The sequence below is a fragment of the Dendrobates tinctorius genome, unplaced genomic scaffold (genome assembly GCF_039654945.1).
Source record: "Dendrobates tinctorius isolate UK_male_01 unplaced genomic scaffold, ASM3965494v1 ptg000082l, whole genome shotgun sequence".
NCBI classification, from domain to species: Eukaryota; Metazoa; Chordata; class Amphibia; order Anura; family Dendrobatidae; genus Dendrobates; species Dendrobates tinctorius.
Window position 1 is genome coordinate 23,195,290 of NW_027361750.1, and position 13,759 is coordinate 23,209,048.

The 13,759-nt window shown below is 44.8% G+C and overlaps 2 protein-coding genes across 5 annotated transcripts in view; one reads left to right on the top strand and one right to left on the bottom strand.

Annotated features, from left to right (window-relative positions):
• The window catches only part of CHCHD7 (coiled-coil-helix-coiled-coil-helix domain containing 7), a 36,553-nt gene extending 23,908 nt beyond the window's left edge, over positions 1 to 12,645 (bottom strand). For 2 of the 3 annotated variants that reach the window (XM_073583976.1, XM_073583977.1), the window contains exon 1: positions 12,409 to 12,543. Coding sequence is in view for 1 of the 3 variants with exons in the window: in XM_073583975.1 (XP_073440076.1) it covers positions 12,560 to 12,601 (42 nt within the window). In the remaining 2 variants the exon portion in view is untranslated. The other variant, XM_073583975.1, reaches the window with a different exon arrangement.
• Positions 12,646 to 12,726: 81 nt separating this feature from the next.
• PLAG1 (PLAG1 zinc finger) overlaps positions 12,727 to 13,759 on the top strand; it is an 88,255-nt gene continuing 87,222 nt past the window's right edge. For both annotated transcript variants that reach the window (XM_073583974.1, XM_073583973.1), the window contains exon 1: positions 12,727 to 13,021. The gene's annotated coding sequence lies outside the window, so the exon portion shown is untranslated. The remainder of the gene's footprint in view (positions 13,022 to 13,759) is intronic.

Here is a 13,759-nt window from a genome sequence, read left to right on the forward strand (position 1 = left end):
TCCTATTGGATTCTCCTATGAAGAGTGGCATCATGGGATCCTCAAAACAACTCTCAAATGATCTGAAAACAAAGATTATTCAACATAGCTTTTCAGGGGAAGGATACAAAAAGTTGTCTCAGAGATTTAACCTGTCAGTTTCCACTGTGAGGAACATAGTAAGGAAATGGAAGAACACAGGTACAGTTCTTGTTAAGCCCAGAAGTGGCAGGCCAAGAAAAATATCAGAAAGGCAAAGAAGAATGGTGAGAACAGTCAAGGACAATCCACAGACCACCTCCAAAGACCTGCAGCATCATCTTGCTGCAGATGGTGTCACTGTGCATCGGTCAACAATACAGCGCACTTTGCACAAGGAGAAGCTGTATGGGAGAGTGATGCGAAAGAAGTCGTTTCTGCAAGCACGCCACAAACAGAGTCGCCTGAGGTATGCAAAAGCACATTTGGACAAGCCAGTTACATTTTGGAAGAAGGTCCTGTGGACTGATGAAACAAAGATTGAGTTGTTTGGTCATACAAAAAGGCATTATGCATGGAGGCTAAAAAACACAGCATTCCAAGAAAAGCACTTGCTACCCACAGTAAAGTTTGGTGGAGGTTCCATCATGCTTTGGGGCTGTGTGGCCAATGCCGCCACCGGGAATCGTGTTAAAGTTGAGGGTCGCATGGATTCACCTCAGTATCAGCAGATTCTTGACAATAATGTGCAAGAGTCAGTGACGAAGTTGAAGTTACGCAGGGGATGGATATTTCAGCAAGACAATGATCCAAAACACCCTCCAAATCTACTCAGGCATTCATGCAGAGGAACAATTACAATGTTCTGGAATGGCCATCCCAGTCCCCAGACCTGAATATCATTGAACATCTGTGGGATGATTTGAAGCGGGCTGTCCATGCTCAGCGACCATCAAACTTAACTGAACTGGAATTGTTTTGTAAACAGGAATGGTCACAAATACCTTCATCCAGGATCCAGGAACTCATTAATAGCTACAGGAAGCAACTAGAGGCTGTTATTTTTGCAAAAGGAGGATCTACGAAATATTAATGTCACTTTTATGTTGAGGTGCCCATACTTTTGCACCTGTCAAATTTTGTTTAAATGCAGATTGCACATTTTCTGTTAGTACAATAAACCTCATTTGAATCAAGAAATATAACTGAGTCCATCAGTTATTAGATATATGAAACTGAAATAGCTGTTACAAAAACCAAAACTGTTGTAAAGAAAAAAGGTTAACATTAATAGGGGTGCCCAAACTTTAACATATGACTGTATGTTGGAGTCGGAGTCGTGGAGTCGGTGGAGGGGAAATTGAGGAGTCGGAGTCGCAGGTTTGGCTTACCGACTCGATAGCCCTGATGACATGGTCAATGTCAGGATACTGCCATGTAAAGCGCTTCAGCAATTTGTACTTTAATTTCACCTATAATCTGTACAAATTCACTGAGAAAAATCATTTTGGAGAAGGGTCAGGAGGAATAAAAACAAAACTAAAATATGGTTGCATTAAGCGTCAACACCCTATTATTGTCAGGGATATGGTTGTTCAGAATTGAAACTCAAGTTAAAAGGGAATCTGTCACCTACTTTTGGCGGGCGATGAAAACGAGGTCGGTCCGATCCGATGGGCGGTGTTCCCGATGTGTGCCGCCTCCCCATCCTTGGCCACCGTCCGCAGTTTTTTGAGGAATAGGAGTAGGTCTCCGCCATTTGTTCCGCATGCGCTAATCATTCTTGGTTAGCGCACACGCAGTATGCTTTGCCCAACTGCGGGCAAAGCCGAAAAGCCTGACTGCGCATGCGCCGATTAACAAAGCCCCGGATGTATGTGCTTAGCGCACGCGCAACAAATGGCGGAGACCTACTCCTATTCCTCAAAAAACTGCGGACGGCGGCCAAGGATGGGGAGGCGGCACACATTGGGAACACAGTCCATCGGACCGGACCGACCTCGTTTTCATCGCCCACCAAAAGTAGGTGACAGATTCCCTTTAAATAGTAGTCAGTATACAGCTGCCATCATTCACAGTAATTCGGATTAACCCCATATAAAGTTTTGCTGCTCTAGGAGGAGTTTGACATTTTCTTAGTTGCAGGAATTTCCCCTTTTAGCACGACAACGACTCTAATCATACCTCCAAATCAACAAAAGAATGCTTTGGCCAAGAAGACCAAGGTTTTGGATAGACCCAGCCAGCAGAGCCCAAGACATGCATAAAACTGAAAATCTGTTGGTAACCTGAAGATGGCGCTATACTGAGGAGACAGCCTCGCAATCTAACAGTTTTCGAACTACTGCTAGGGCAAGTGGGCAAAGATTGTCGAATCGATATGCCATAACGACAGCATTCAAGATTTTTGGGGAGTTTGAATTCATTACAAAGGGTATTCAACAAAATATTAGCTTAAGGATGTGCATATTTATGGAAACAAAATTTAGTCATTTTTCTTTTTACACCTGAGAAGATTTAAGTTTATTTTTCAATTGAATTGGTGACATTAATGGTGAGAAAAGTTCTATCATGATTCTTTTTGATGTGTCTTTTTTTGCCTGGAATTTTAACAGATGTGTATACTTTTTAGATCTACCGCAACGTGTCCACGTAGGGGTTCTTGCAGCGCTACCAATGGACACATGAACTGAAGATGGAAATAGGAGCACCACTCTACTACATGACCTGAAGCCTAGGAAACATATTTCCAAATTGCCATTAAAGGTTATCAGAAACACTTTAAAATGTGTCAGCTACCAAAAAAATATATATATATATATATATATATATATATATATATATATATATATATATATATATATATATATATATATATATATATTTTTTATTTGACTCTGGATAGACACCGCTAAAAATTTACCCTGCATGAGGTAGCATTCAGAGAATCTGCCATCCTCGTAGGACATGTTATACAGAGCAACTCTAATGGAAAACCCACCTCAGTAATGACAATATGCCCTAATATGACATACAATTGTGGGGAGGAGGACTCCCATAGAGTGACTGGGCCGGAACCAAAGGGGACCGCCATCAGGGTTCCTGAAGGAACGACATCGGGGGGGTGTAACAAAGGGAAACAGACCACGGAAGTTGTCAGGGCAACAGGGGTTGGGCGAGGATAAAAGGAGCAGGGAGTGCACCGAGTTGGCAGTGGGGCTGACAGGAGAGAAGAGTCCATGTGATATGGAGAGAGACGGTGTAACGGGCGTTGTGGAGCCGAGAGACTATCGGGGGTCTGTGAGGGGTAAACGACTTGCTCACCGACAACTTACGTGTGCTCGATCCCTCCCGGGAGCCGCCCGCCGTCTTCGCTCAGTCACAGCCGTGCCCGCTGTTCCTCGCTGGTCCGCGGCCCCCAGCCCCTGCTGTCACTTCACAGACACGCTGCAGCGGCCTGGACACTGCCTCCTTGCCTTCGCCCCTTTCACCACCGACCTCAGGGGACGCCATCTCGCCATAGGCGGCAGTAGAGGCCTGCGTCCCGTCTATACAGGGACCCTAGGCAGAGGCCGGCCAACCGTCACCTTAGAAACTGCGACATATCTGCGCTCTGGGAACAGGAGCCAGCACAGATCCTTCAGGGCCTGCTGCGCCCCAATGGCACAGATCCTTCAGGGCCTGCTGCGCCCCAACGCCACAGATCCTTCAGGGCCTGCTGCGCCCCAACGCCACAGATCCTTCAGGGCCTGCTGCGCCCCAACCATCCCTGGATATCGGGACGCCAGGGCAGCCGCATCAGCGACCTCTAGGCGGCCACGCCTGTGATCCTGAAAGGATAAGTTGGCTATAGGAAATAAGGACCCATAGTTTGGGCCGTACGTGGCCAATGACAACCGGATTAGCCGCATTTTCGATAAGAAAAGTGTTGTTAATGTTGTTGAGTCCCTGCGTGGACACATCGTTGTTAACCTTTTTTGTTTGCTCAGCATAGCCCAGTGGCTCCAATTTATAAACGCTGATTTCACAAACCACACTCAGTCTCGTCATTGCATCCTGAGAACCTGCTGTACCTTACACAATCATAAAATGACGCATCCAATTTAGCAAATTACAATAATCTAAAACATAGGAAACATGGAATATAAAGAACCAAAGAAATGGTTGTACTCTTAAAAGAAGAAGTCAGAAATATACAAATGGGGATTCTGGAGACCCCAGTACAAGGCGGTCCATTTCGGAGATTATTCTAGTCAAAAGGGACTCAACCAAATACAAATCTGAGGAAATGTATTGTGTATTTTAAAACATAGAAGGAAAAAAAAGCCAAAATAACCACAAGGTAAATCGTGAGCTTGCTCAAATGATTAACTGTATACAAAGTACATATCAATTTACGTTATGATCAAGAATCAATGCAAATTAAACAGTAAGCATCGTTTACATTTTTTAATTTTTCAAGCAACTTTAATATTTCTTATCAGAAATCCGCTACTTTCTCCTCCAGGACTAGTCATTTAGTATTAAATTTTCTATTTGCATCTAAAATCTGTATTCAATGAAGACAGATTGTTACAATACTGGGATAGATGACAGTTGGTGCTGATGAGATTCTATGCCTCTGGCTACTCTCCTCCATATGTATATCACTGAATACGGATTTTTACCCATGAAATGAGAATTAGGAGAATAAAGTATCAGTCATGGGAGCGCAAGAAACAGATGTCTCTGATAAGATATATTAGTTTCTTATTTTCATGTGTACTTTTGATGTATGAAAATGGAGATTAAAATGAAGTTTACACTTTAAGACAATCACCAAGTCGAAGCAATTCATCGTCTAGTCTCATCATCTTATTATAAGTCCAGTACTGGGCCGATTATTGCGCAGAAAACCATTACAATGATGGCAATTTTAAAGGGATGAACACAAATTAAAAATTGCAATATTATTGAGTCAGACTGGTTAAAGAGTAACTTTTTTAAAAATTTTTTTATCCAGCATGGAAAATTAAAATTTTATTAGGGGGAGTTGTCATTAGACAGTTACAGAATGCGATATAGATAATAGGGTATAGAAATATAATTAATAGTTTCAACCGTGCTATAAAAGATAATCAATCTTAGTCAGGATCATATACTTAAGCAGATTTGTAATTAGTCCTAATAAAAAACAAAACAAAAACATATAAATGGCTTCCATACCCTGCATTGGTATCAGAACATACTCAGAGTACGGATGATGGCAGTGAAAAGGTCAGCACCTGGGTTCATTCAGATGCAAGAAAGTTAGTCCTAGTTTCATCAATGTTTTTTTTTACCAGGGTTTCACCAGTTTGGTTAGTGTAAGCTTTTACCAACTGAGATTGGTCAGCGTTGCAACATTCTCAGGTGAGAAACAAAAAGTTTCTCTATGGTTTCTTATCTAGCAGTCTGTAAGTAACAGGCAGCACTTGGATGACATCAGAATGCTGTCCCATTTTTTCACGTCACTTTTTTCCATAGACTTGCGTTGCCGATTTTGATCTGACATGGACATATGAACGGCTCCATTCACTATTAAATGTACAAGTCTCATCGGTGTAAAACCCTCGTACAAAAAAAAAAAAATAAAAAAGGACATCTGGATGAGCCCTAACTCTGGGGATAAGCAGAAAGCTGAGAGGAGAAGACAGGTGCTAACTAGTGATGAGAAAAGGTGCTCTGATACGTATTTTTCAAGCATGCTGAAGAGGCTTTTGAGTCTCCGTGGCTGCATGTCTCGCGGCTGTTCAAGAGCCGCAACACATGCAGGGATTGTCTAAGAAACAGGGATTCCCTGCATGTGCTGGAGCTGTCGAAGAACTGCGAGACACGCAGCTGCGGAGAATCAAACATTTTTCGAGCACGGCGAGGACACTTAGAGTACGTTCGCTCATAACTAGACTAGTGCTAACCCATTCACTGCCAGCAGGTGTACTCTAAATAGATATGTTCTAATATCAGTGCAGCTGAAGGCAGGCGAAGAGAAAGCAGGGGTTTAGAAGCCACGTGCATATATATTTTTATATCTAACATAAATTAAGACAAATCCCCTAATAAAGTCATTTGCAAAGTTTTATAACTTCCCATGCAGGACACAGGTTATTTAAAAAAAAGTTAAGTTACTTTATCCACAAGTCATAGAGTCACTCTACATCTGTAGTTTTAATGTATGCAGGCATGGGTAGAGAGCGGAGATGACCTTCTCTTCCACCAATATTCCTCGGAACGACACTTGGACTATATTCAGGTAGGTGCATTCTAACGTAGGCTTAACATCCAAAAGCTACAAAGGCAAATCTATAGTTTCATTATTAAATTCTAAAACTTCAAAAAGTGAAAAAACAGTTTAACTAGGGTTTTATAATGGGACCACTACTAGTCCAGAAAAACAAACACGTAAAAAAATGTATCCCATCATGAATCAGATAAAGAAACCAAAACAAATTTTTGCTTAGATCATAAATATTCAGGATTGAGAGTCCTCAGTAGTTGATACCTTTTAATGGCTAACTGAAAAGATGGTAACACATTGCAAGCTTTCGAGACTACTCAGGTCTCTTCATCAGGCTAGACTAATACAAAATCTGAAGTCACATATTTATGCACAATACAGCCTAGAAAAAATGCAATAGATAAGACAAGTGACGTGAAGCAGAACTATCAATATGGGAGAGGGAGAAACATAAATATAAACATTGGACCAGTTCATAGATAAGGAGTCCGGATGTTTTATGGTCCTCTGATTGGGGTCTAGTTCTGTGTTGTGATGTTGTGATGTTGTGCATAAATATGTGACTTCAGATTTTGTATTAGTCTAGCCTGATGAAGAGACCTGAGTAGTCTCGAAAGCTTGCAATGTGTTACCATCTTTTCAGTTAGCCATTAAAAGGTATCAACTACTGAGGACTCTCAATCCTGAATATTTTTCTATCTACTGGCTAACACGGTACAAAGATATACATCTTTCCTGCTTAGATCATAGAATTTCAGACTGACTGACCTTAAAGCTTTTTCAAACAATGAGAAATATCAATGTCATAAATTTCTGATTGGAATGTTTTTTGTTTTTTTTTTTATAATTTGCTCCCATGTCTCGATTTTGCTATTACACACTTCCTATCAATCACCCCTCTATTGTTCTTTTTATTCTTTCAGATTTTTTTTTTTTTTTTTGGAACTGCAATTGAAAATTTTAAATTATTAAACAGAGTAAATGAACCTTTGTGTGTAAAAACCCAACTACACAAAATGCGTGAATTCAGAGGCAACGGCAATTAACCCAGATATCTCACCCCCACCCCAGGACACACTTGTGGTTTGAGGCCAAGCCTGGAGCCATGACCCAGATCTCGGCAGTCAGGACATATAGGGAAATCACAGCATGCTGCGACTGTCACCGACACTCAGCCGAGTCTCGGCTCACTTGCATCCATATAAGCCTATGGGTGCGAGTGAAACAACGCACATCACTCGAATATCATCCAAGTGATGTGCGATATACGCAGACGCCGGCAATGGAGGAGATGGAGAAATTCATTTCTCCGCCTCCTACGCAGCTGTGCTCCAATCTGCTCTGTGCGACAGGCTCAGAGCACAGGCGCATGACACTCGGCTCACGCTCACAGCAGAGCAGGAGCCGAGGGTCATTAGCATATCGCATCTGATGTTCTCGCCTCGGAAGCCATACGCAAATGTGACCCCGGCCTAATGTGCATGATGGGTACACTGATCAGGAACAACATTACCCAGCTGCCCAATATTGTGTGCTGTGAGTGTACTCCGTGTTCCTACACCCGTCTCTCAAAGCCAGACCTAACGTCTCATGCTACAGCACCTCAACTAGTATAGGTCTGGATAAGTTTGTCTCCAATCCCCATGTACAGTATATCAAGAAGCCATTGTGCCCAGGACCCTTTTCCTGGCTCATATATTGCTCTTCCTTAAACCATTTTTTGGTACTGACCACTGTGTATCGGGATCACCTCACAAGACGGGCTGTTATCCAATCAGGGCTGTGGAGTCGGTAAGCCAAACCTGCGACTCCGACTCCAACTCCCACATATATTGCTTATATTTAAGTGAAAAATGTATTCTAGTACAATGTGAACATCAGACATTTAATCATTTTTATGATACAATAATCAAGATATTTAGATAGAACATAGCTAAATATCATTTGTGCAGTCTATGAATTTGTTCTAAGAAATAGAATTGCCTCCCTCAGATCCTCCTTCATTGATGACCTAAAATCTGACCTAATAATTTTAAGGCTAGAGAACCTCTCTACACTAACTTGGGTTGGAGGCAAAGCCGTAACCACATGGGCAACATCTCTAACAATTTCCAAGTATAAAGGAATTGCCTCATGCACAGTCAGTTTTGATGAACGGTTGAATTTTTCTATTTCTTTGTGAACAAGTGAACCATTTTGCTGAAATATGGTCAATCTGCTTGCTATAGGAGACAGAGTGAAATCTTTTTCCTTGTGGCAACGCTTTGCCTGCTCCATATCATCCAAATACTTGTCAAAGTCAAACTCCTCATCAGATGAGGATGAAGATATGGCAGCAGTAGCACTGTCAGGACCCGAGTCCTCTTGCGCCTGGCAGTCCTCCTGTAGGCCACTCATCCTATCTGCTACCTCAGTCAGAGCTTCTTTTCCTTTAGTAAGCTGTTGATCATCAACCAATATACGATGACTTGGGTCCACATTAACAGCTGCCAGAAAAAATTTATTTTCCAATAGTGGTGTCTCTCTCCGTTTCATTGAAGCAGAAATGCCATCTGCGATTAAACAGCAAAATAGCAAGTTCTTCCGCTCCCTCATGAAAATGCCAGGAGTTAAATCCTCAGCTCGTAATTTTTTCGCCGTATCTATAAGAAACGGTTTTAGTTGATCAACAATTGCCCTTTTCCAGCATGTCTCTTCAAGATAGAAGCAATTTTAGGGGTTCTGGCGGCAATAACCAATTTCCTCACTTTTTCAATCAGATTTCCAGCATGTCCCTCTTGCAGACTCTTATTGCCAGCTGCAGCGTGTGCACAACACAGTGCATGTGATGAATAGGAAAGTGTTTTGAAGCAGCTATAGCAAGATCATCTATTTCTACAGTATAATTTTGTTGTTCTTCTGTAGTAATATCTGTTTGTTCCTCAGTTACATGAACAGCACTGTGGCCTTCCATCTCAAACATACAGAATCCTAAATGTTCCTCTAGCTGTTGTTCATTACTCTTATTCATCAGTGTAATTGTACTTATGTTTGAAGCATTGTCCGTTACAATAGCAAGAACCTGTTCTTTTTTTGAGTTCGTAATCTTGCAGAACTTTTTCCACTAAGGCCTGGAGAAACTGGCTGCTGTGATGAGCTTTAGTATCGGTTACTGCCAGCGTGTTGGTAACAATTTTTGTTGTCACAAACATATCGAACATTGATGGCAAAATAGTTCACTCTGTGACGTGTGCAGGCATCCATTTTAAGAAACATGAAGCATCTTTTGAGAGTCTTTTTAAGATCTTCCTTTTGTTTAAGGGCTTCTTCAATCACTAATTTTCTAATACTTTCTCTTTCCAGAGAAACACCAAGTTTGCGGGCCATTTCTCCATTAAGAGCTGTAAAAGCTGGTCGTGCAAATAATGATAATGGTACTCCGTCCTTCACAACAAGCTGTATGAGCTGTCTTTTAGACATATCTGCTGTCATTGTTACAGTAACTTTGTCACTTACAAAATATCTTGTTAATGATGTTTGAGACGCTCTTTCCTCCTCCTTTGCCTGGCAGGAAGGGTTAGTCTGTGTGCTACCCTACCCAGCTTTCATTCTTTTTGGTACAGATAAGATATGGAGACAGATATGGATAAATGGATAGCTAGAACAGATTTCTAATCTGCTTTTGATATTGAAAACATTATCTATGAGCTCAAAGACCTTTCAGGTGATGCGGTTTTTTAAAAATCTGATCGGCTTTTGCAGCTGAAAAACGTATCCACAAAAAACGCAGCAAAAATGCTGTGTGTGAATGTAGCCTTAGATCAGGAATAGAACAGCCATTTATAGGGCATTTCATAACTTTCCCAAATTCCTATGAGAAAATATTCAGCACATTCTGCATTGAACTACTGTACCCAATTTATTATATATTTTAGGAGTCGGTCCATTTTATACCGACTCCAACTCCACCTCCACAGCCCTGTATCCAATCGACCCACAATTTGGCCATTGTCAAATTTGCTGAAATCCTTACACTTGCCCAATTTTCCTCTATTTAACATACCAACTGGAAGGGTATGTTCACACGTTGCAGATTTGGCTGCGGATCCGCAGCAGTTTTCCATGCAGTGTACAGTACTATGTAACCCTATGGAAAACCAAATCCGCTGTGCACATGCTGCGGAAAATTCCGCGCAGATTTGCTGCGGTTTATTTTCTGCAGCATGTCAATTCTTTGTGCGGATTCCGCAGCGTTTTTGCACCTCTTCCATTATAGGAATCCGCAGGTGTAAAAAGGCAGGCGAAATCCACACTAAATCTGCAGAAAATTTGCTGGTAAAACACAGGTCACTTTACCTGCGGATTCAGCAAAATACGCATGGAAAAATCAACAGCCAGATCCGAGACGTGAGCACATACCCTAAGGATACGTGCACACGCTGCGGATTTGGACGCGCGGATTTTGTAAAATCTGCAGGTCAAAAGACCTGCGGTTTTACCTGCGGATTGCTCTGCGGTTTTTCATCTCAATGGAGAAGGCAAACCGCAGCGGAATCCGCAGGAAGAATTGACATGTCAATTCTTTCTGCGGTTTCAAAACCGCAGAAAAATCCGCACTGTCTGCACTGCAGTTTTTTATTCCCATAGGGAATAATGGTACTGTACACCGCAGCGGCCAATTCCGCTGCGGAACCGCAGCAGAATCCGCAGCGTGTGCACACACCCTCAGGGTACACTCACAAAAGTGTAGATTCCCTCATGTGAGAGCATCAGATTGATTATGTAAAGGACACTCGGCTCAAACTCTGATAAGAGTGTCATCTTTGTGTGATCAAGATTTCCCCCATCTTCTCCATTGTGTATTCCAATGGAAATAGGACTGCACTCAGATGTCATCCAAGTGGCTGCAGTTTGATGTTTTTCACGCATCCATAGACTTATATGAGTGCGCGTGATGTGATTTGCCCAGCAACTTGCTGCTATTTCTCTCTCATGCCGGAGCACTGCGAGAAAAGAAAAAAAATGCAGATCAGCACTGCCCCATAGTATAACACCAGACAGCACTTGGCCTTGTTTTACGCTCATGTGAATGAGCCCTAAAGGGTAATTAGGCTCCGCATGACAGGTCCGCTCACTTCCGTATCATGACAGGCCTTGTGACATCACATCTCTCTGATCTGCGGCTCAGACACACGAGCGGCAAGTATCCTGCACTGATCTCTCCCTTAGAATAGGACAAGTGCACTACATCTGGCAAGTATGTGTAGCTGTGATGTCACGGGTCTTCCAATGTGTGAGTGGAGCCAGATTACCCCTTTAAGAAGGGAGTGATCACTTGGTGCCACATATTTACTGCAGTCACGGGGTAATGAATAGCTTTCACCTCTCCGGTCTGCAATTTTGTTGGGTGAAAAATGTAGGGAGGGCGACGTTACTGTGCGTATAGAGAACGCCATGAATACATTCACTACTGTGGGCCTGTAGGGGCCACGCTGCATGGATGCCCCCCATAGTACAAGAAAGTTCAAAGATCATCAAACAAAATGTCTGATGATCTCGGAGAACACAACATGGCGTGAGATCTGCTCCACCCTCACGGTACCAGGAATCGCACACGGTGCAGACACGCAGCACCGAGGGGGGTCCTCCGACGCGCAATAGGCACCGAGGGGGGTCCTCCGACGCGCAATAGGCACCGAGGGGGGTCCTCCGACGCGCAATAGGCACCGAGGGGGGGTCCTCCGACGCGCAATAGGCACCGAGGGGGGGGTCATCCGACGCGCAATAGGCACCGAGGGGGGGGTCATCCGACGCGCAATAGGCACCGAGGGGGGGGGGTCATCCGACGTGCAATAGGCACCGAGGGGGGGGTCATCCGACGCGCAATAGGCACCGAGGGGGGGTCCTCCGACGCGGTGGAAAGATGGACAAGTGAGACAAATATCAATTCATACAAGAAACTTCCCAAAAACGATGAAGAACAGAACAACTCAACATAACGTGCTGTCAGCAGCCACCGGCCCCTGTGTGCACAGCGCTGAGCAGCCACGTCCTAGCACAAAGCCTCCTGTCAGCGCAGCCGGGACACAGCCATGTGCAGCTCCAGGAGTCATGACCCTGACACAGGCGGCAAGGGCAGCGCTGACTGTGCAGCCGGCAGCACACATGGCCTGGCCGGGTGTCACTGTGTGGAGCGGAGGAGCGTCCGCACTCACCTCCCCGCTGTGTCCCGGGCGGCCGTGAGACCGGTGACAAGCCCGCCGGCCGGGAAGGTGCCAACTACACCCTCTAAGTAGCCGGACAACTCCAATTCGAAATACGTCAACTTTTAGCCTCACAACCCATTAAGTAGTAGGACATACTAACCTGCTGGATAAGCCCCGCCCATGAAGCATTGACATCTCGCATAGCCTATCAGCTAACAGTATTTTTAACCTGACAGCTATCCACCCAATTAAACAAGTGACCGCCTCTTCCAGGCCTCCGCCTCAAAACAGAGCTCACGTATGACCGACGTCCGTTGTAGCCAATCACAGGCAGATAAGGTGACAGCACCGCAAAGCCGATTGGTGGAGGTTCTGAAGGCATCAAGCAGAGGGGAGTGACCTGGAGGGAGAAAGAGGCGGGGATAGCGGTGGGCGCGTCTCCCGCGGCAAGTTGGGCTGCACCGCAGCGCATACACTACAATGGCTGCTGGAGAGAGGGGAAAGCAAACAATTTCCAGGCCCGCAGCGTCCAGGCAAAAATATGGGAAAAAAATTATTAAAAAATCGGAAAGGCACCTAAACCCCGGAAATCGACCGCAGGAAGGATGTTAAGGCTCCCGCGGTGAGTTTGCGGGGGGTTTGGGCTGGCGCCGCCGACTCGGAAGCCTCAAAAATCAGGGTTATTTAAATTATGGGAAAGGGGGGACGAGAAGAGGAGGAGGGGGGGGAGAAAGAGAGGAGGAAAAAAGTGAGCGGAGCGCCCCCCCCCTCCAGTGCTCGGGGGGCTCGGGCTGATCGGGAGCGGGGTCCCGGGGAGAGGGTCCGAGGAGAAGCCCGAATCCGGAGCTGCGAGGCAATGATTGAGGCAGCGCTGCTGCACAGGGGCTCCTGGGTTATGACTGCTCCACGTTCCGGGGTTCCCGGCACTTTTTTGGGGGGGGGTTGGGGTTAATTGCAAGAAGTTCTGAAAAGTTTGACAAAAAAAAACAAAGTTTTGCTGGAAGTTTTTTTTTGTTTTTCTTTCACTTAATATTGTGACAGGAGCGGAGCGGGGAGGGGAAGAGGAAGAGCGAGCAGGGGCAAAAATCCCCCGAAATTCCGCAGAAATCGCCCGGGCGCCCCAGAGCCCCCAAACCTCCCAGGGAGGGTCTCCGGGGGCTTCACCTCCACCCGGTGCAGCTCCCATCCACCTCCCCGGGGGTCTGCTCCTGTCTCCTGCTCTCCCTAGGAGGGGGGGTGCAGGTTAGGTCAGGAAGCTGCCTGCCCCCCCCTCCTTATTAAGGGGGGGTCGCTGATTTCACTTGATGCCCCCCAAACCCTTGTGATCTGTGCCTGGGCTCCCGGCAGAGCGAGGGGGCTG